The sequence below is a fragment of the Cebus imitator genome, unplaced genomic scaffold, assembly GCF_001604975.1.
Source record: "Cebus imitator isolate Cc_AM_T3 unplaced genomic scaffold, Cebus_imitator-1.0 Scaffold76, whole genome shotgun sequence".
NCBI classification, from domain to species: Eukaryota; Metazoa; Chordata; class Mammalia; order Primates; family Cebidae; genus Cebus; species Cebus imitator.
In genome coordinates this window covers 7183437-7207149 of record NW_016107391.1, presented here as the reverse complement: position 1 = coordinate 7207149, position 23713 = coordinate 7183437, and the positions used below count along the sequence as shown (strand labels likewise).

The following is a 23713-nucleotide window of genomic DNA, read 5'->3' as shown; positions in this document are numbered from 1 at the left end:
TTTTTTGCCCATTTTTGCACAGGTGAGATAATTTTGAACAGAAAATTTTGTACCTTTGGTTTTTGTGTTTTGTTGCACACAAAACAAAACAAGATATAAAAATGGATTGTAAACACTTTTCTAAATCCTGAAAAATGCATAGACATATTTTAGTGCCTATATTTCAAGAGACGGACATACCACAAATATTTGCCCAGTCCTTTTTGTTAGATGTTTAAATTGTTTTCAAGCTTCTCAGTACTGGAAATAATGCTGAGACATTTTTAGTTGAAGTTATTTCATTTCAGGTTGTATTCTCTTGGGTCAGAGAATGAATGGTTCTAAGGCTTTTCAAAAAAGCTGGTCAGTTTCCATGCCTCTGGCAGTTTTAGACGGTGCTAAATCATACTACACTGTTGCCAGCATTAGATCTTACCATGTTCAAGTCTTTGCTAATTTTATAAACGAAAATAATGGTGCATCTCCCTGATTAGTGTTGCTATAGAACGTATCTCGAGAAGTTTATTGGTCTTTGGTATTTATTTCATGAATAGGTGTGTGCCCATTTTCTCTTGGGGTGTTCAGTTTTTTATTATTGATGTGAGCATGTGTATGGGTGATATCTGATGATTATCAGTTTTGCTTAGTAGACTGGCAATATTTAGTCTTGCTCACACTGTGTTCCAAGTGCCTACTATATTGCTTGGTATGTAGTTGCCACTCAATAAAGATTTGTTGAGTGAATAAATGAAGATGACACTTTGTTTTGCTGGAGAAGGAGTGGTGACCATTCTTTTTCAGAGGTCCAGGGGGAGGGAACTGAGTGGGGACAGAGTATCCATGATCATCATGTGTATTTCAGTGGTTATTTATTCAACATTTCATTGCTATGTAAAAGTATATGTACATTTATATTCACAGAAGGGAGAAAGCAGAGCCTTGTCCCTGCAAAAAGGTATGCATTATGTGGGCATCCGGCTCTGTAGTGCCATAACCATACTTTATATTCAACTTTTTGACAGGCGGAAAGATGATGAGTTTCGGTCATTTGTGAAGAAAGTCATAATGAGCCGTTTCTTTAAGTTAATTATGATTAGTTCTGTCGGACTGAATGCCTTTTTTACGGCCTTGTGGACCAGTTATGACATCAGGTACCGCTTGTTCAGACTTCTTGAGGTAAGCAGACAAAATGGGTCAATTTTCTTCTTTTATGAAAGATGCTTTATTTCTGGAAGCATTATAAGATTTTTAAGGTATTTTATTTCTAGAAATTTTCCGTAGAATTCTAAAAATACTCTAAAATCTGGGAAGAGGGTGACAAGAGCAGCAGTGATGACATTTTTTTTTTTTTTTTTTTTTGAGACGGAGTCTCGTCCTGTTACCTAAGCTGGAGTACAGTGGTGCTATCTCGGCTCAGTGTAACTTCTGCCTCCCGGGTTCAAGAGATTCTCCTGCATCAGCCTCCCAAGTAGTTTGGATTATAGGCACACATCAGCATGCCCAAGTAATTTTTGTATTTTTAGTAGAGATGGGGCCTTGCCATGTTGGCCAGGCTGGTCTTGAACTCCTGACCTCAAGTGGCCCACCTGCCTTGGCCTCTCAAAGTGCTGGGATTACAGGCATGAGCCACCGTGGCTGGTCAGTGACAAGGTTTTTAAGTCTCCTTGAAATCTCCTCTCAAAAACAGAGCAAGCCTGGGCAACAAAGTGGGACCCCCGTCTCTATTTAAAAAAACGTTGGGCATGGTGGTGCGCACCTGTAGTCTCAGCTACTCTAGACGCTGAGGTGGGAGAGCCTGGGAGTTCGAGGCTGCAGTGAGCTGTGATTGCACCACTGCACTCTAGCCTGGGCAACAGAGTGAGACCTTGTTGGAACCAACCAACCAAAAAAAACCAGAGCAACTAAATAGCAAAGCCAAGAACCCATAGGAAGCATTTGCAGCAAAACTAGTTAGTTTCCTTACTAGAAGCCACAAGAACTGCATAATATTAGCCTTGTGGGGGAATAAACAAAGGGATGCTATTATATATTCATTAAAAATGTGATGGGCTGATGTGAGAACAGCATTTGATATCAAAAAGGGTATTGCCTTGTCCAATACTGGGCTAGATCAAGAGATTCCTGGTAATTTTTGAAGGGGCTAGAGCAGCAGATGCTATGAACTTTTAAAGCTGACCAGCCAGAACTCTCTTTGAAGACAGGATCCCACAGATAGGATAAATATTGGAAATGGAATAAAAACTGAGCAGGTTGGAGACATAGAGATGAAGGAGGAGAAGGTTCAGATAAAATGGGAGGAGGGGAATGGAACCAGGAAACCTCAGAATTTTTTTAAACACAGCACAAAAACAGAAGAATGAGCTCAGTGAGGTTAGAACCATACTATCTTCTAAAAGTTCAAGAAAACTAATTTTATGTAAAACAGAACAATAGAAAAGGATTGATGCTGCTATAGTTGTGTTTTTAGAAAAAAAAAAAAAGGATTGCGATAAAGTCTCATACAAAATTACTTTAAGAAAAGAGAATAATACCCTTATACAGGTTGAGCATCCTGAATTTGAAAATCTGGAATCTGAAGTGCTCCAAAATTCAAAACATTCAGAGCACTAGTGACATGACACTCAAAAGGAAATGCTTACTGGAGCATTTTGGATTTCAGATTTTCAGATGTGAGTTGCTCCACCAGTAAAGATAATGCAAATATTCCAAAATCTAAAAAATTTGAAATCCGAAACACTTCTGTTCCCAAGCATTTCAGATAAGAGATACTTAACCTATAGATAATGAAAGCCCACCACAATGACATGCCTACAAACAGGAAAGACTGTAGCGCACGACTTTAAAACAAGCCACATATTTAAGAAAGTGATTTAAGATAGGAAAGAACAGAAGTGAAAAGACAGAACTCAGGAAAGAATTAGAAATAAAAGAAAAATTAAAAAGAAGTTTTTGCACTGCATGGATAAAAAATAAAAGAAAAATTTCAAAAATGAAGACCAAAATAGACTAAGAGCAATTAATTGCAGCAGATAATAGCTTAAGAGAAATATAGGATTAAATGTAGGACATTTTTTAAATCAATAAGAAATGAAGAGATGAAAAGGAGTCAGGAGAAAATGATGAACCTTGAAGATGGAGAAGAAAAATCCAGGATAAGGACAATAGGAGCCCCTGAATTTGAAACAAAACAGAAACAAAGCAAAGGAACAGAACAGATGCTAAAATCTATCATCCAAGAAAAGTTACCTAAAACTAAAGGTTTGAAACTATGTGTTGAAAGAGCACACATTGCATACCTGAGAATATGGACTTTGAACAATAAACACCAAAACATACTCTAGTAAAATTACTGGATTTTAAAGGAACGAGGGGGTTAAGGAAATTATAAGTATCAAGGCAGTGTGGCTTGTAAGGAGAAGACAGCTACTTATCATCAAACTTTGCTATGGTAAAATAATATGCCGAAAGAAAATAGAGTTACATATGTAAGATACTTAAGCAAAGAAAATGAGAAGCAAGAGTTTTAGATCAGAAAAACTGACTTTCGAGTATAAAGGACACAAATTCATCAATATTCAAAAAACTTGGGGAATATTGTTTCTATGAGCCCTTCCTCAGGAATTTGCTAAATAAAAAGTTTCGGCAAACCGAAATGACTAGAGAAACATCAACGTTAGGACTGAAGATGAACATTAAGTATGTAGTTATTTGTGGAACTGATACTGATTGTGCTTTAACAGAGAGAATATAGTATATAATGAATGTATCTTCTGACAGTGAAGATAGAGTATGACTAAAAAATGGGAGACAATGGGGAAAACCAATATAAAACGTTTTAAAATAATTTTCAGTAATTAATTTAGTGGGAACACTATTAGTAGTGTTATTCTGAGACTTGTACGTGTGTAATACAAGATAGGACCATTGAGTAATTACGAGACAGTTTATTTCTGTCATCCCCTGTATTCTTAAGAACCAGGATACTCACAGAAGAGAGAACCAGGAACTTCTTTGATAAATAACCAATTCCAGGTCTAGGGCAGGAGGTATACCAGATGAGCCAGGATTATCTTGTCATAGACATAGAAAGGAAGCTATCAAGGACTACGGGGGCCATGTCAAAAAGCTTAGGAGACTATGTGAAGAGGTTCCTACTGGCCAAAGATGGGACAGTTTGAGCTCCAATAAGAATAATAATTACCATGTATTGAAACTCATCAAATAATCTATGAGGTTATAAGATACCCCAAAATAAACTGTCCACTTTTGGAGGATGATAAGGAACTAATCCTTTATCTTGATAATTACGAAATTAAGGGAGAGAATCAAGCGTTACTGACCTTATGTGAACTGCAGTTCTGAGTAAGCAGATAGTAGGTGAGGGGAAACATCTTTTTATAGATGTGTCCCCCTTAATAAATAAAAAAGAAATGATATAATATTACAGTTTTTCAATGCCCTAGGAAGTAATTGATCTAGGCACTGAGCATCAATGGCTGCTACTTTCATAAAAAGAGACAACCAGAAATTATGTGCCATCTGTAAAAGAACAGCACCTCTAATCTTGCCCAGGAGATCAGGCAATATGGAGGACAGAGGGATATGCTGAGCTGTACCATGAGCACGAACTCAGCAAAATCCAGACTGGGAGATTTTACAAGTCAAGCTCCCCGGGTTCTTTAACAGATAAATTGTAAGGAAAGAGAAAAGGAATGGGACACTTAAAAGACACACCAGAATTTTAAAAATTTATAAAATGGCAAGACTATTTATTAGTTCTAGGGATACATACGTGGGTTTTTATCTATAAAGAAATGCAAGGAATTACTACAAAAATTTGGATAGTCATTAATTTTGGCGGGAGGGGTGAAGTTGTAATTGGGATATGGGGCACATGAGGGGCTTCTGGGATGACAGAGTTCTACTTCTTGACCTAGGTGGTAGTTACAGGGATATTGGCCTTGAAATAATTTATTAGGCTATGTATTTGTTCATGTGGTTGTATATGTGTGTTTATTTTACAGTGAAAAGGTTAAAGAGATACTCTTCTTATCTTTCTTTAAGATAAATTACAAATTTCCTTCTTGGGGGTGAAAAGGTTAGCATAAACGTAGTGTGGTATCAGAAGCAGTCGAGGTGGTGGGATACCACAATTAATACTTAAAATGTGTCAGATCCACTTGGCACCACTTCTGTGAACATGTTGGTATGGCAGTGAATTCCACACCACAATTCCACAGAGACTGGTTATGGACTGTGGAACATCATGTTAGTTATAGGACTTGGCAGGGGTCAGGGAAAGAGACAAATTGAGGAAACTGAATCCTCTGATTCCCCTCCTGAGGCCGTAAGGGTCCCGAAGCATGTGTCCTGGTTTAGGGACCTGGTTTGCAAGGCTAGGGAATGTTCTGTGCCGTTCAGACTTCGGGATCATGCAGATTTGGGTTCAAGCCCCAGCTTCCTACCTTATTACTAACTGTGAGAATTTGGACAAGTTACTTAAGCCCTCTGTGGTTTGGCTGCAACATTTGTAAAATGATGTAATTAATACACAACTTACAGGGTGGTGGTACAGCCATTGAAAATAACATGTGTGAAAGCCCCTGGTTAACTGAAACTGAGAAATTATTAACACTCCTGGAAACCCCATTGAAGGTGCTGGAAAAGACCTGAGAGAGCCCTGATTTCTCACCCCCGGCTAACCTTGAGGCTCTGCGCAAGCAGAAAATGAAGGCTGAGGCAGAGTTGTAGGTTGCTAGAGCATTGAGCATGTGCCCCCACAGACCCCCCCTTAGCTAGAGGCTTAATGATTTCAGTCATGTAAGAAAATTTCTGTCCAATCATTAGTAGGGCATTAAACTGAACAGAAACCTTGGTGGCCACACGTGACAAAGAATATAGACTTTACAGATTCAGTTCAGGAAAGTCAATTTAAAAAAGAAAAGAAGAACAACAACAAAGCCTGGGGAAAGCAGAGGGTATAATTTTCAGAGTTGCAACATTATGTTATGTAAAATCTTCAGTTTTCAGCAACAAAATCATGAGACATCCAAAGAAACAAGAGTGTATGGCTCATACACAAAGAGAAAAGCAATTAATAGAAAATATCAGCCAGGAGCCCTGGCTCATACTTGTATCTCAGCACTTTGGGAGACCGAGGCAGGTGAAGTCAGGAGTCTGAGGTCAGCATGGCCAACATGGTGAAATCCTGTCTTTACTAAAAATACAAAAATTAGCTGGGTGTGGTGGTGGGTGCCTGTAATCTCAGCTACTTGGGAGGCTGCGGCGCAAGTATCTCTTGAACCTGGAGGGCAGAGTTTGCAGTGAGCTAAGATCATGGCACTATACTCCAGCCTGGGTGACAGAGTGAGACTCAAAAAAAAAAAAAATCCTCAAAGAAGCGCATTTGTTGAAATTATTAGATAAAAACTATAAAATAGCTGGGCAACTGTGGCTTGTGTCTATAATTCCATCATTTTGGGAGGCTAAAGCAGGAGGATTTTGCTTGAGCCCAGGAGTTCAAGACTAGCCTGTGCAACACAGGGAGACCCCTCCATCTCTACAAAAAATTAAAAAATTAGCTGGTGGTCCCAACTACTTGGGAGGCTGAGGTGGGAGGATTGCTTGAGCCTGAGAGATTGAGGCTGCAGTGAGCCATGATCATGACACCATACTCCAGCTTAGGTGACAGAGCAAGACCATCTCAAAACAACAACAACAGCAACCAATATCCCCCAATCCAGTTATTATAAATATGTTCAAGGAACTAAAGAAAACCATATCTAGCTGGGCGTGGTGGCTCATGCCTGTAATCCCAGCACTTTGGGAGGCCAAGGTGGGTGGATCACAAGGTCAAGAGATCAAGACCATCCTGGCCAACATGATGAAATCCCATCTCTACTAAAATACAAAAATTAGCTGGGTGTGGTGGCACGTCCCTGTAATCCCAGCTACTCAGGAGGCTGAGGCAGGAGAATTGCTTGAACCTGGGAGGCAGAGGTTGCAGTGAGCCGAGATCCTGCCACTGCACTCCAGCCTGGCACCTGGCGACAGAACAAGACTCTGTCTCAAAAAAAAAAAAAAATAAAAATAAAAAATAAAGAGAGAAAACCATATGTAAAGAATTAAAGGAAAATATGAGAATAGTGTCTAACCAAACAGAGAACATGAATAAAGAGATATAAATGATTTAAAGTAGTTAAATAGAAATTATGTAGTTGAAAAGTACAATAATTGAAACGAAAAATTCACTAGAGGAACTAATCAGAAGACTTGAGCTATTTGAAGGAAGAATCAACAGGAAAATTGAGATTCTCCTATCTAAAGAACAGGAAAAAAGAATGAATAAAAATATGAACAGAGACCTGTAGGACATCATCAAACATAAAAACATACATGTTATACATGTCCCAGGAGAGGAGAGAAAGGGCAGAGAAAGTATGTGAAGAGAAAATGGGCAGAAACTTCCCAAATTTGATGAAAGATGTTAATCTGCACATCTAAGATCATCAATGAACTCCAAGTAGGATAAACTCAGAGATTCACACCTAGACATATAATATTCAAACTGTTGAAAGACAAAGACAAAAAGAGAATTTGAGCCCATCAACATATCACTGAAAAGAAATCCTCAGTAAGATTAACAGCTGATTTCTTACCAGAAACCATGGCAGCTGGAGGCAATGGGATGTCATAAAGTGCTGCAAGAAAAAGAATATCAATAAAAAATTCTACACCTAGAAAAACTATCCTTCAAAAATGAAAGAGGGGTGTGATATCAGTGAAAATGGCAGAGTAGGTAACTCCAATGTTTGTCTATCCAGAGAAATGTCTAAAAAAAGGAGCAAACCTGCCAGAACTCTGGAAAATAGCCAAAGGTCTACAGCAACCCAGTGAACACAAAATCAAGAAAGAAGCAACTTTAAAAATGCAGGAAAGCTTATTTAAAAAAAGACAAAAAAATGCCTGGGCAACATAGTGAGACACAGTCTCCATGGAAAAAACAAAACAAACAGACAAAAAAACAGGCATATACCATGTGTCTATAGTCCCAGCTACTCAAGAGGCTGAGGCAGGAGGACTGTTTGAGCTCAGGAGGTCAAGGCTGTAGTGAGCCATGATTGCACCACTGCACTCCCACCTGGGTGACAAGAGTACGATCTTGTCTCTAAAAAAAAAAAAAAAAAATGGGCCAGGCACAGTGGTTCATGCCTGTAATTGCATCTCTTTGGGAAACTGAGGTGGGCGGATCACCTAAAGTTGGGAGTTCGAGACCAGCCTGACCAACATGGAAAAACTCCATCTTTACCAAAAATACGTGGTGGCACATACCTGTAATCCCAGCTACTTGGGAGGCTGAGGCAGGAGAATTGCTTGAACCCGAGAGGTGGAGGTTGCAGTGAGCCGAGATCATGCCATTGCACTCTAGCCTGGGCAACAAGAGCAAAACTCTGTCTCAAAAAAAAAAAATAAATAAATAAATAATAAATAATTATCAGCATTTATGTAAATAAATGCTGGTGAGGATGTGGAGAAAGGGGAACTCATCTACATTGTTGCCAGGAATGTAAATTAGTATAGCTGTTATGGACAACATTATGGAGGTTCCTCAAAAAATTAAAAATAGAATTACCATATGATTCAACAATCTTACTACTGAGTATATAGCCATAGAAAAGGAAATCTCTATATTGAAGAGATACCTGCAATCCCATGTTTATTATAGCACTGTTGAAAATAGCCAAAATGTGGACTCAACCTAAGTGTTCATCAATGGATGAATGGATTTTAAAATGTGCTATATTCTAATGTGAATAGAATTTATTTTAAATGGATTTAAAATAGTATTCACAATAAAATGCTATTCATACATAATAAAGAACAAAATCCTGTCATTTACAGTAACATGGATGAACTTAGAAGGCATTGTGTTAAGTGTAATAAGCCAAGCACAGAAGAACAAATACCATATGATCTCACGCATGTGGAATCTAAAAAAGTTGACTCATAGAAGTAGTATATTGGTTTTTGCATTGCTATAAGGAAATACCTGGGACTGAGTAATTTATAAAGAAAAGAGGTTTTATTTTGGCTCATGGCTCTGCAGGCTGTACAGGAAGCATAGTACCAGCATCTGCTTCTGGTGATGCTGGCACCAGATGCTTGGGAGGATTGCTTGAGCCTGAGTGATGATCTGTGATCACATCTTTGTGCTCCAGCATGGGTGACAGAGCAAGACCCTATATCAAAACAACAACAACAACACCCCCAAAAATCCCAAGGAATGTTCTGTTGCCTCTGGCCAAGGAGCAGGGTTTCACATTGGGAATGTAAGCTGGTGCAAGGGATGGGCTCCCAGGGCCTTGGGGAACTCCACCCCAGTGGCTTTGCAGGGTACAGTTCCTGTGTCTGGTTTCATGGGTTGGAGTTGAGTGCCTGCAGCTTTTCCAGGCTCAGGAGGCAAGCTTCCCATGGCTCTATCATTCTTGGGTCTGGAGAGCAGTGGTTCCCTTCCCACAGCTCTGCTAGGCAGTGCCCTAGTGGAGATTCTGTGTACGGACTCCAGCCCCACATTTCTTCTTTACACTGCTTTAGTAAAGGTTCTCTGTGAGGACTCTGCCCCTGGGAAAGCTGCCAATGGCTCTATCATTCTTGGAGAGCAGTGGTTCCCTTCCCACAGCTCCACTAGGCAGTGCCCTAGTGGAGATTCTGTGTGGGGACTCCAGCCCCACATTTCCTCTTTACACTGCTTTAGTAAATGTTCTCTGTGAGGACTCTGCCCCTGTAGCAGGCTTCTGTCTGGACTCCTGGGTTTTCTTATACATCCTCTGAACTCTAGGGGAAAGCCGCTAAACCTTCTTCACTCTTGCATCCCCTAAGCCGACAGACTTAACACCATATGGTAGCCACCAAAGCTTGCAGCAGCCTGTGCTCTCCAAAGTCATGGCCTTAGCAATATCTGGGGCCCTTTGAGCTAAGACTGGAGCTGGAGCAGCCAGGATATGGGGAGCAGGATATGCCCAAGGCTGCTCAGGGCAGCAGAGCCCTGGGCCTGGCCTCAGAAATCATTCAGTCCTCCTAGGCCCCTGGGCCTGTTATGGGAGGGGTTGCCTTGATCTGTGAAATGCCTTCAGGGCATTTCCCCCATTGTCTTAGATATTAGCACTTGGCTCCCTTTTAGTCATGCTAATCTCTCTAGCAAGTAGTTGCATCATAGCCTGCTTGAATTCCTCTCCTGATAGGGCTTTCTCTGTCTCTGCCAGATGGCCAGTCTGCAAGTTGTCTAGACTTTTATACTGTGCTTCCCTTTTAAATATAAGTTCCAACTTTGCTCCCATATCTGATCATAGGCTGTTAGAAGCAGCAAGGACACATCTTGAATGTTTTGCTGCTTAGAAATTTCTTCTGGCAGATTCCCTAAGTCATCACTCTTACTATGTTCAGCCTTTCACAAGGCCCTAGGATATGGAAACAAAAAATAAAAACCAGGCATGGTGCCATGTGTCTATAGTCCCAGCTATTCAGGGGGCTGAGGCAGGAGGATTGTTTGAGCTCAGGAGGTCAAGGCTGTAGTGAACCATGATTGCACCACTTTACTCCCACCTGGGTGACAGAATAAGATCTTATCTCTTTAAAAAAAAAAAAGGGCCAGGCACAGTGGTTCATGCCTGTAATCCCAGCACTTTGGAAAGCTGAGGCAGGTAGATCATCTGATGCAACCAAGTTCTTTGCTAAGGCATAACAAGGGTGACATTTACTGTAGTTCTCAGTAGGTTCCACATTTCCATCTGAGACCTCAGCAGCCTGGGCTTCACTGTCCATATCTTTATCAGCATTTTGGTCACAACCATTTAACCAGTCTCTAAGAGGTTCTAAACTTCTTAGAGAATCCTCACTTCTGAGACCTCCAAGCTCTTCCAAGCTCTGCCTGTTACCTCTTACCTGTTACCTAGTTCCAAAGCTGCTTCCACATTTTCAGGTATCTTTATATCAGTACCACACTTCTGGTACCATTTTCCCATATTAGTTTTTGTGTTGCTATAAAGAAATACCTGAGGCTGGGTAATTTATAAAGAAAGGAGGTTATATTTTGGCTCATGGCTCGGCAGACCGTACAGGAAATGTGGTGCCAGTGTCTGCTTCTGGTGAGGGTCCCAGGAAGCTTCATGGTAGAAGGCAAAGGGGAGCCAGCATGTCATATGGTAAGAGAGGGAGCAAGGGTTGGGGGAACTGCCACACACTTTTAAACAACCAGATCTCATGTGAACTCAGAGTGAGAACTCAGTTATTATCAATGGAATGGTGCTAAACCATTCATGAAGGATCTGCTCCCATGATCTAGTCAACTCCTGCTAGGCCGCATCTCCAACACTGGGAACCACATTTCAACATGAGATTTGGAGGAGATGAACATCCAAACCATATCATGTGAATAGTGGTGGCTAAAGGCTGGGAAGAGTAGGGGGCAAGGAGAGGAGGAGAGGTTGGTTAATGAGGTACAAAGTTACAGTTAGGAGGAGTTAATTTTGGTGTTCTGTGTAATAGGGTGATGATATTCACCAATATGCATTGTATACTTCAAATTAGCTAGAAGACAGGACCTTGAATGTTCTTATCACAAAGAAATGATAAGTGTTTGAGGTGATGAATATGCTAATTACCCTGGTTTGACATTACACATTGTATATATGTATTAAAACATCATACTGTACCCCATAAATACATAGAATTATTATATGTCAATTAAAAACAGAAGTTAAAAAACAAAAACAAAATAGAATCTATAAAAAGCTGATTGCAAGCATTATACTTAATACTGAGAAACTTGATGTCTTCCTACTAAGATCAGGAACAAGAAAAGGATATCTGCTTTCACCACTCCTATTTAACATCTTACTGGAAGTCATGGCTAATGCAATAAAACAAGAAAAAGAAATAAACATGTAAAGACTGGAAAGGAAGAAATAAAACTGTCTTTGTTCACATATATATTTTAAAAGTTAGGAAAGTTTTGTTATATTTTCATTTACCTTGTCCACTCCCCTCCCCAGCATGCTAGTGATCCTAAAGACAGCAGCTCACCTTCCTAATGTAGAATCCTGGTCCTTGGTTCCAGAGCAGACTTCATTTGTTTGTTTGTTGGGATGGGGTCTTGCTCTGTTGCCCAGGCTGGAGTGCAGAGGCATGATCATAGATCATTGCAGCCTCAGCTGCTTGGCCTCAAGTAGTCTTCCCACCTCAGCCTTCTGAGTAGCTGGGACCATAGGCATGCACCATCATGCCCAGCTAATTTTTGTATGATTTGTAGAGAGGGGGGTCTCGTTGTGCTGCCCAGGATGGTCTCAAACTCCTGGGCTCAAGTGATCTACCCACCTTGGATCTCCCAATAGTCACGAGCCACTGTACACTAGCCCAGACCTTGTTCTCAAAGAATTGTATTGGTCCATTTTGACCTGAGAGCCAGTTGAGGACTGATGGAGTTTACTGCTTTTGTTTCACCTAACTTGGAATTTTCTCAAAACAGAAAGGTGGCTATGCAAAGGGAATTTCTTATAAACATTAAGAGGCATATGAACAATCTATTGCTGCCTGGGGGGAAAAAAAAAAAAAGCAATGGACATACTGAAGTGTAGGAAGAAAGGCCTAGGAGGGAGATTCTTTGGATAAATAGGACATTGAGAGGCTTGTGTGTATATGGAGGGATTAGAAAGCCCAGGGCAGGAAAAATGTTTCAAATAGACCTAAGATCTCAAGATTTCACCTTTAGCTGATCTTTAGGCTCAGTAAAAACTGGAAGTTAAGGGTAATGTAGAGTTGTAGATGGTTTTCCTAAGCACTGAAAGAGTATCCCAACACAGAGCCAATCTAAAAAAACTAGGAGAACTTTTCTCCCTCCCTCCCTCCCTCCTTTCCCACCCTTCCCTCATTTTATTCTTTCTTTTTGAGACAAGGCCTCACTCTGTTGCCTGGGCTAGAGTGAAGTGACATGATCATAGCTCACTGCAGCCTCAAACTCCTGGACTCAAGGGATTCTCCTGTCTCAGCCTGCTGAGTAGCTAGGACTACAGACATATGTCACCATGCTCAGCTAATTTTTAATTTTTTTTTTTAGAGATGGGGTCTTATTATGTTGCCTAGGCTGGTCTTGAACTCCTGGCCTCAAGAGATCCTCCTGCCTTGGCTTCCCAAAGGGTTACAGGCACGAGCCACCATGCCTAGCCTGTCTTCCTTCCTTTCCTTTTTCTCTCCTCTTTTCTCCTTTATTTCTTTCCCTCCCTACCCTTCCCCTCCCCCTCCCTCCCCTCCACCTCCACCTTCCTTCTTTCCCTCTCCCCCTTCCTTCCTCCCTCCCCTCCCCTCCCTTCCTTCCCTCCTTCCCTCCCTTCTTTCTTCCTTTATCAGACAGGATGTCACACTGTTGCCTGGGTTTGGGTGCAGTGACATGATCATAGGTCAGTCAGCCTCAAAACCTTGGACTCAAGAGATCCCCATGTCTCAGCCTCCTGAGTAGCTAGAACTACATGCATGTACCACCATGTCCAGCTAATTTTTAATGTTTTTTTTTTTTTAAGATATGCGATCTTGCTGTGTTGCCCAGGCTGGTCTCAAATTCCTGGCCTCAAGAGAGTCTCCTGACTTGGCTTCCCAAAACACTGGGATTACAGGAATGAGTCACAGTGCCTGGCCTTCTCTCTCTCTCTCTCTCTCACTCTCTTTTTCTTATTTCTGTTTATTTTTCCTTTCTCTTTCTCCCTCTTTCCTCCCTTTCTTCTTTCTTTTCTTCTTCCCTCCATTTTTCCCCAAACCCTCCTTCTCTCCCTTTTTTCCTTTCTTTCCTCTTTCCCTCTTTCTTTTGACACATTTAAGAAAATCTCTGTTGGCCGGGCACAGAGGCTCATGTCTATAGTCCCAGCACTTTAGGAGGCCAAGGCAGGCAGATTACTTGAGGCCACGAGTTCTAGACCAGCCTGGCCAACATGGTGAAACCCTGTCTCTACTAAAAATACAAAAAAATTAGCCAGGTGTGGTGGCAGGTACCTGTAATCCCAGCTACTTGGGAGGCTGAGGCAGGAGAATCGCTTGAAGCTGGGAGGCAGAGGTTGCAGTGAGTTGAGATTGTGTCACTGCACTCCAGCCTGGGTGACAGAGTGAGATTCCATCTCAAAAAATAAAAATAAATAAACAAAAAATCTTTGTCAAAACACTAGTCAACCAGAAAGTAAAGGAATAGAGACTTCAGAGATCACATAAAACAAAGAATATAGTTCTCTGCAAAAATAGTTTAGGAAAGTCACTAACCAAATAACTACTACTCACATAATGCAACAAAAACGAACCATGAGGAGGGGGAAGAATTTGATTTCCAGACTTACCACATTGCAATATTTAAAACATTTAGTTTTCAACAAAATATTATAAATCATGCAAAAAAACCCAAAAATGTATGGCTTATACACAGGGTAAACAGAAACTCTTCCTGAGGAAACCCTGAGGAGCATGTTCTAACCCAATGCAAAGAAACAAAGAACCTTGAAAAAAGGTTAGACAAAATGCTAACTAGAATAACCAGCTTAGAGAAGAGCATAAACGACTTGATGGAGCTGAAAAACACAGCATGAGAACTTTGTGAAGCATACACAAGTTGCAATGGCCAAATTGGAACTGGAATTACTAGACAAAGGCTTTTAAAAAACTGCTCAAAGAGACCAGGTGTGGTGGCTTATGCCTGTAGTTCCAGCACTTTGGGAGGCTGAGGTACATTGATCTGTTGAGGTCAGGAGTTTGAGACCAGCCTCGCCAATGTGGTGAGATCTCACTTCTACTAAAAATGGAAAAATTAGCTAGGTGTGGTGGTATACATCTGTAACCCCAGCTACTTGGGTGACTGAGGCAGGAGAATTGCCTGAATCCAGGAGACAGATGTTGCAATAAGCTGACATTACACCACTGTACTCCAGCCTGGGTGATAGAGTGAGACTGAAAAACAAAGATGCTCAAAGAGCTAAAGAAAACCAGGGGAAAATATGTCTCAGCAAAGAGAATACTCATAAAGAGATAGAAATTATAAAAAAGAAACAAGTTCTGGATTGAAAAGTATAGTAGCTGAAATGGAACATTATCTAGGGGGATTCAGTAACAGATTTGAGCAGGTAGAAGTAAGAATTGGTGAACCTGAAGACAGGTCAATTAAACTTAGTTTGAGAAGCAGTAAGAAAAAATAATGAGGACAGCTGGGCATGGTGGCACATGCCTTTAATCCCAGCACTTTGGGAGGCTGAGGTGGGTGGATCATGAGGTTAGGAGTTTGAGACAAGCCTGGCCAATATGGTGAAACCCATCTCTACTGAAAATACAAAATTAGCGGGGCATGGTGGCAGGTGCCTGTAGTCCCAGCTACTCTAGAGGCTGAAGCAGGAGAATCACTTGAACCTGGGAGTCAGAGGTCACAGTGAGCCAAGATCGTGCCACTGACTCCAGCTTGGGCAACAGAGCAAGACTGTGCCTCAATAATAATAATAGTAATAATAATAATGAGGACAAATGAACAGAGCCTGTGAGAGCTGTGGGATACCATCAAACATACTAACACACACATAATAGGGGTTCCAGAAGGAGAGGAGAAAAAGAATGAGGCAGAATGAATATTTAAAGAAATAATGGCCCAAATTCCCAAATTTTATGAGAGACATTAATATATACATCCAAAAATTCCAAGAAGGAGAAACATAAAAATAGCACTCTAAGACACTTAATCAAACTGTTAAAAGCCAAAAGTAAAGAAAGAACCTTGAAAGCTGCAAGAGATAAGCAAGTTGTCACATATAAGAAACCTCAATAAGATTAACAGCTGATTTCTCCTCAGGAACTATGGAAGCCAGAACCAGTGAAATGGCACATTAAAAATACTAAAAGAAGAAATACTGTCAATGAGAAATACTGTGTTCAGCAAAATTATCCTTCAAAAATAAAGTGGATATAAAGACTTCAGGATAAACAGAAATGAGGAGGTTTGTTACTAGTAAACCTGCCCTCAAAAAAAAAATGATGAAAGTAGTTTGTAGGTGGAAATGAAACAAGACAGTAACTTGAAGTCAAAGAAAGAACTCAGGTAAGGCAACTGCATCAGTAAATACAAAAGCTAGTGGTGTATATTTTGGTTTGTAACTCTTTTTTAAAAATACGTGATTGAAAATGCCAATGCTGACTTGGAGGACTTCCGCCAAGATGGTTGAATAGGAACAGCTCCAGAGTGCAGTTCCCAGCGAGAGCGATGCAGAAGGCAAGTGATCTCTGCATTTCCAACTGAGGTACCAGGTTTATCTCAGTGGGACTGGTTGGACAGTGGGTGTAGCCCAAGGAGGGCAAACCGAGGCAGGGTGGGGTGCTGCCTAACCCGGGAAGTACAAATGGCCAGAGGACACCTCTTCTACCCAACAGAGGCCATCGGGGACTTAATCTGACCACCCTGCACTCTGGTTCAGATACTGCACTTCTCCCATGGTCTTTATAGCCCACAGACCAGGAGATTTTCACTGGGCCGACAAGCCATGGGTTACCAGCACAAATCTGAGCAGCTGTTTCAGCCAGTGCTATGGGTTTTGGCTGGCGCCTGGAATGCCTGTGAGACAGAGCCTCCCACTCCTCAGAACAAAAAGGGAGCTGAAGGCAGGGAGCCAAGTGATCTGGCTTGGTGGGTCCCACCCCTATAAAGACCAGCAAACTGAAACCCTCTGGCTTGAGAGTTTTGCAGCCAGCAGAGCAGTTTTTGATATTGACCTGGGACAATCGAGTCTGGTGCGGGAAGGGTGTTCGCCATTGCCCAGGCAGTTCTAACCATACCTGTGTAAACAAAAGTGTGAGGAAATTTACACAGCAGCTGGACTGAGCACGCGGCAGCTCAGCAGTGCCCCTGCAGACAGACTGTGACTAGACTCTCACCTTGCTGGCAGGGCATCTCTGCAAAAAAGGCAGCAGCACATTAGGGACTTATAAATAAACCCCACCTTCCCAGGACAGAGCACCTGGGAAAAGGGGTGGTTGTGAGTTCCACTGCAGCAGACTTAAACGTCTTTGCCCAGCAGCTCTAAAGGGAGCAACAGAGATCCAAACACAGCACTTGAGCTCTGATAAGGGACAGACTACCTCTTCAAGCAGCTCCCTGACCCCCATATATCCAAAAAGACACCTCATACAGGAGAGCTCTGGCTGACATCTGGCGGGTACCCTTTTGGGACGAAGCTACCAGAGGAAAGAACAGGCAGCAATTCTTGCTGTTCTGCAGCCCTTCCGGGTGATTCCTAGGCAAGCAGGGTCTAGAGTGGACCTCCAGCAGTCCTGCAGCAGAGGGGCCTGACTGTTAGGAAAAGAAAAAAAAAAAAAAAAAGAAAAAGAAAAAAGAGCTTCAACATAAACAGAAAGGATGTTCACTCAGAGACCCCATCCAAAAGTCACCAACTTCAATCACCAAAGGTAGAAAAATCCATGAAGATGGGAAGAAACCAGCACAAAAGAAGGACATTACATAATGGTAAAAGGATCAATGCAACAAGAAGAAATAACTATCCTAAATATATATACACCCAATACAGGAGCACCCAGATACATAAAGCAAGTTCTTAACAACCTACAAAGAGGCTTAGACTCCCTCACAATAATAGTGGGAGACTTTAACACTCCACAGTCAATATTAGATCAACAAGACAGAAAATCAACAAGGACATCCAGGACTTGAATGCAGATCTGGATCAAGCAGACTTTAAAGATATCTACAGAACTCTCCACCCCAAATCCACAGAATATACGTTCTTCTCAGCACCACGTTGCACTTACTCTAAAATTGACCACGTAGTTGGAAGTAAATCACTCCTCAGCAAATGCAAAAGAATGGAAATCATAACAAACAGTCTCTCAGATCACAGTGCAATCAAATTAGAACTCAGGATTAAGAAACTCACACAAAAAACTGCACAACTACATGGAAACTGAACAACCTTTTCCTGAATGACTACTGGATAAATAATGAAATGAAGGCAGAAATAAAGATGTTTTTCGAAACCAATGAGAATGAAGACACAATGTACCAGAATGTCCAGGACACATTTAAAGCATTGTCTAGAGGAAAATTTATAGCACTAAATGCCTACATGAGAAGTTAGGAAAGATCTAAAATTGACACGCTATCATCACAATTAAAAAAACTAGAGAAGCAAGATCAAACAAATTCAAAAAGTAGCAGAAGACAAGAAATAACTAAGGTCAGAGCAGAACTGAAAGAGATAGAGACACAAAAATCCCTTCAAAAAATCAATCCAGAAGCTGGTTTTTTGAAAAGATCAACAAAATAGATAGACTGCTAGCCAGATTAATAGAAAAGGGAGAAGAATAAATGCAATAAAAAATGATAAAGGGTATATCACCACCAATTCCATAGAAATGCAAGCTACCATCAGAGATTACTACAAACACCTCTATGCACATAAAACAGTAAATCTATAAGAAATGGATAAATTTCTGGACACTTACACCCTCCCAAGACTAAACCAGGAAGAAGTTGGATCCCTGAATAGAGCAGTAACAAGGTCTGAAGTTGGGGCAGCAATTAATAGCCCACCAACCAACAAAAGTCCAGGTCCAGATGGGTTTACAGCCAAATTCTACCAGATGTACCAAGAGGAGCTAGTACCATTCCTTCAGAAACTTTTCAAACAATCCAAAAAGAGGGAATCCTCCCTAATTCAATTTTATGAGACCAATATCACCCTGATACCAAAACCTGGCAGAGACACAACTGAAAAAGGAAATTACAGGCCAATATCCATGATGAACATCAATGCAAAAATCTTTGGTAAAATACTGGCAAACTGAATGGGACAGCACATCTAAGGGCTCATCCATCACAATTATGTAGGCTTCATCCTGGGGATGCAAGGCTGGTTCAACATACACAAATCTGTAAATGTAATCCATCACATAAACAGAATGAAAGACAAAAACCACATGATTATCTCAATAGATGCAGAGAAGGCCTTCAACAAAATTCAACAGCCCTCTATGCTAAAAACTCTCAAGAAACTAGGTATGGATGGAATGTATCTCAAAATAATAAAAGCTATTTGTGACAAACGCACAGCCAATATTGTACTGAATGGGCAAAAACTGGAAGCATTCCCTTTGAAAACTGGCACTAGACAAGAGTGTCCTCTCTCAACATTCCTATTCAATGTAGTATTGGAAGTTTTAGCCAGAGCAATCAGGCAATAAAAATAAAGAGTGTTCAGAAACTTTGGAAAAGAGGAAGTCAAATTGTCTCTATTTGCAAATGACATGACTATATTTAGAAGACCCCATTGTCTCAGCCCAAAATCTCCTTAAGATGATAAGCAACTTCAGTAAAGTCTCAGGATACAAAATCAATGTGCAAAATTTACAAGCATTCCTATACACCAATAGCAGACAAACTGCCAAATCGTGAGCAAACTCTCATTCACAATTGCTACAAAGAGAATAAAAGACCTAGGAATACAACTAACAAGGAACGTAAAGGACCTCTTCAAGGAGAACTACAAACCACTGCTCAAGAAAATAAGAGAGGACACAAACAGATGGAAAAACATTCCATGCTCATGGTTAGGAAGAATCAATATTGTGAAAATGGCCATACTGCCAAGAGTAATTTGTAGATTCAGTGCTATCCCCATCAAGCTACCATTGACTTTCTTCACAGAACTGGAAAAAATCACCTTAAACTTAATATGGAACCAAAAAAGAGCCCACATAGGCAAGACAATCCTTAGTAAAAATAACTTAGCTGGAAGCATCACACTACCTGACTTCAAACTATACTACAAGTCTACAGTAATCAAAACAGCATGGTTCTGGTACCAAAACAGATATAGACCAATGGAACAGAACAGAGGGCTCAGAAGTAATGCCACACATCTACAACCATTTGATCTTTGACAAACCTGACAAAAACAGGCAATGGGGGAACGACTCCCTGTTTAATAAATGGTGTTGGGAAAACTGGCTAGCCATGTGCAGAAAACAGAAACTGGACCCCTTCCTTACCCTTATACAAAAATTAACTCTAGATGGATTAAAGATTTAAACATAAGACTTAATACCATAAAAACCCTAGATGAAAACCTAGGCAATACCATTCAGGTTATAGGCATAGGCAAAGACTTCATGACTAAAATACCAAAAGCAATGGCAACAAAAGCCAAAATAGACAAATGGGATCTAATTAAACTTAAGAGCTTCTGTACAGCAAAATAAACAGTCATTAGAGTGAACTGGCAACCAAAAGAATGGGAAAAAAGTTTTGCAAACTACCCATCTGACAAAGAGCTATCTAATATCCCGAATCTACAGAGAACTAAAACAAATTTACAAGAAAAAAACAACCCCGTCAAAAAGTGGGTGAAGGATATGAACAGATACTTTTCAAAAGAAGACATTTATGCAGCCAACAAACATATGGAAAAATGCTCATTATCACTGGTCATTAGAGAAATTCAAATCAAAACCACATTGAGATAACATCTCATGCCAGTTAGAATGGCAATCATTAAAAAATCTGGAGACAATAGATGCTGGAGAGGATGTGGAAAATAAGAATGCTTTTACACTGTTGGTGGGAGTGTAAATTAGTTCAACCATTGTGGAAGACAGTTGTGGCAATTCCTCAAGGATCTAGAAATAGAAATACCATTTGTCCCAGCAATCTCATTACTGGGTATATACCCAAAGGATGATAAATTGTTCTGTTATAAAGACACATGCACACATATATTCACTGTGGCACTGTTTACAATAGCAAAGACCTGAAACCAACTCAAATGTCCATCAATGATAGACTGGATAAAGAAAATGTGGGACATATACACTGTGACATACTATGCGGCCATAAAAAATGATGAGTTCATGTCCTCTGCAGGGACATGGATGAATCTGGAAGTCATCATTCTCAGCAAACTGACACAAGAACAGAAAACCAAACACTGCATGTCTTCACTCATAGGCGGGTGTCGAACAATGAGAACACATGGGCACAGGGAGGGAAGCATCACACACTGGGGTCTTTTGAGGGGAGGGGGACTAGGGGAGGGATAGCAGGGGGTGGGGAGATTGGGGAGGGATAACATTGGGAGCAATACCTAATGTAGGTGACCGGGGGATGGAGGTAGCAAACCACCATGGCATGTGTATACCTATGTAACAATCCTGCAAGATCTGCACATGTGCCCTATACCTTAAAGTATATTAAAAAAAATACAAAAAAATGCCAGTGTTTATAGTTAATGGGCACACATATATAAAGGAACAGTTTATAATAACAAAAACATGAAGGGAGAGAGATGAAGCTGTATAGAGCAGAACTGTTATAAACTATTGAAGTGAAGGTTCAAAATAGATTGTTATCAGTTTAAGAGGTTAATTATAATCCAAAGGGTAAACACTAAGAGAACAACCGAAAAACTATACAGAAAAGGAAATGAGAAGGGAATCAAAATGGCACACTACAAAAAGATCAGATATATACACAAAAAGCAGTAATTGAGGAATTGCAGAATGAAAATATATGATACATAGAAAACAAAGCAAAACAGCAGAAGTATGTTCTTTTTCTGTAATTAAATATAAATGGATTAAACTCTCCAAATAAAAGGCAGAGATTAACAGATTTTTAAAAACCCAATTATATATCAATTCATTGGCAAGATAAAGTAGTTTTTCTCTAGTTCACAAGGAACATTCACCAGGATGGATTATATGTTAGAACATATAATAAATCTCAATAAATTAAAAATATACTGAAATCAAAGAAATCCTAAGCAAAAAGAAGAAAATCTGTAGGCATGACATTATCCAACTTCAAATTATACCACAAGGCTATAGTATCCATAACAGCATGATACTGGCATAAAAGTAGATGCATAGGTGCAATGGGACAGAATAGAGAACTCAGAAATAAAGCAAAATACTTACCAACCAACCAATCTTGAAAGCATACAAAAACATAAATTGGGAAAAGGACGCTCTATTCAATAAATGGTGCAGGGAGAACTGGCTAGCCACATGCAGAAGAATGAAACTGGATCCCTGTCTCTCACCATATACAAAAATTAACTCAAGATGGAATAAAGACTTACATCTACCACCTGAAACCATACAAATTTTAGAAGACAACTTGGGAAAAATATTTCTGGACATTTGCCTAGGCAAACAGTTTATGATTGAGACTCCAAAAGCAAATGCAACAAAATTAAAAATAAAAAAACAGGACCGAATGCAACTAAAAAGTTTCTGCAAAGGAAACAATCAGAGTAAGCAGACAACATACACAATTGGAGAAAATATTTGCAAATTATGCATCTGACAAAGGACTAATATCCAGAATCTACAAGGAATTCAAAAAATCAGTAAGAAAAATCCCATTAAAAAGTGGATAAAGGATATGAATAGATATTTATCAAAAGAAGATATGCAAATGTCCAACCAACATTTGAAAAATGCTCCACATGACACTAATCAGCATGGAAATGTAAATTAAAACCACAATGAGATTCCACCTTACGCCAACCAGAATAGCCATTATTAAGAAGTCAAAAAGCAATGTAGATGTTTGTGTGGATGTGGTGAAAAGGGAATGCTTATACACTGCTGGTAGGAATGAAATTAGGACAACCTCCATGGAAAACAGTATGGAGATTTCTCCAAGAACTGAAAGTGTATCTGCCATTCAATCCAGCAATTCCACTACTGAGCATCTACCGAAAGCGAGGAAGAAAAGCCCAGTTTATCAGACACCTGCATGCATTTTTTTTTTTTTTTTTGAGATGGAATCTGGCTCTGTTGCCCAGGCTGGAGTGCAGTGAGTGGCATCTCAGTTCCCTGCAACCTCCACTCTCAGGTTCGAGTGATTTTCCTGTCTCAGCTTCCCACATAGCTGTGGTTATAGGTATGAACCATCACGCCTGGCTAATTTTTGTATTTTTAGTAGAGACAGTGTTTCGCCGTGTTGGCCAGGCTGGTCTCTTAACTCCTGGCCTTGAGTGATCTGCCCACCTCGGCTTCCCAAAGTGCTGGGATTACAGGCATGAGCCACTGTGCCAGGCCTGCATGCCTATGTTTATTGCAGTGCAATTCACAGTTGTAAAGATATGGTATCAACCTAAGTGCCCATCAACCAGTGAGTGGATAAAGAAAATGTGGTATGACATACTACTCAGCCATTAAAAAAGAACAAAATAATGTCTTTTGCAGCAACTTGGATGGAATTGGAGGGTATTACTCTAACTGAAATAACTCAGGAATCAAAAACCAAATACTGCATATTCTCATAAGTAGGAGCTAAACTATGGATATGCAAAGGCATATAGAGTGGTATAATGGACACTTTAGGGTAGACAGTGGACTCAGAAGTGGGGAGGTTGGGAGGAAGATGTGGTACAAAAAAACTACCTATTGGGTACAATGCACACCTACATGGGTGATGGGTGCATCCAAGTACTGTACATTGCACCCAATAGGTAGTCTAAAATTCTAGACTTCACTGCTGCAGAATTCACCCATGTAACCAAAAACCATGTGTACTCCTAAGAGTACTGAAATAGGCTTGGGGCAGTGGCTCACATCTGCAGTCCAAGCATTTTGGAAGGCCAAGATGGGAGAATCACTTAAGTCCAAAAGTTTGATATTACCCTGGGCAACATAATGAGACCCCATCTAT

The 23713-nt window shown here is 40.4% G+C and overlaps 1 protein-coding gene across 1 annotated transcript in view; it reads left to right on the top strand.

Moving 5' to 3' along the window:
* Window positions 1-23713, top strand: part of CATSPER3 (cation channel sperm associated 3) — a 57226-nt gene that overhangs the window by 1536 nt on the left and 31977 nt on the right. Inside the window, exon 2 of the mRNA XM_017532349.2 lies at window positions 1002-1155. Coding sequence (XP_017387838.1) covers window positions 1002-1155 — 154 coding nt within the window. The remainder of the gene's footprint in view (window positions 1-1001; window positions 1156-23713) is intronic.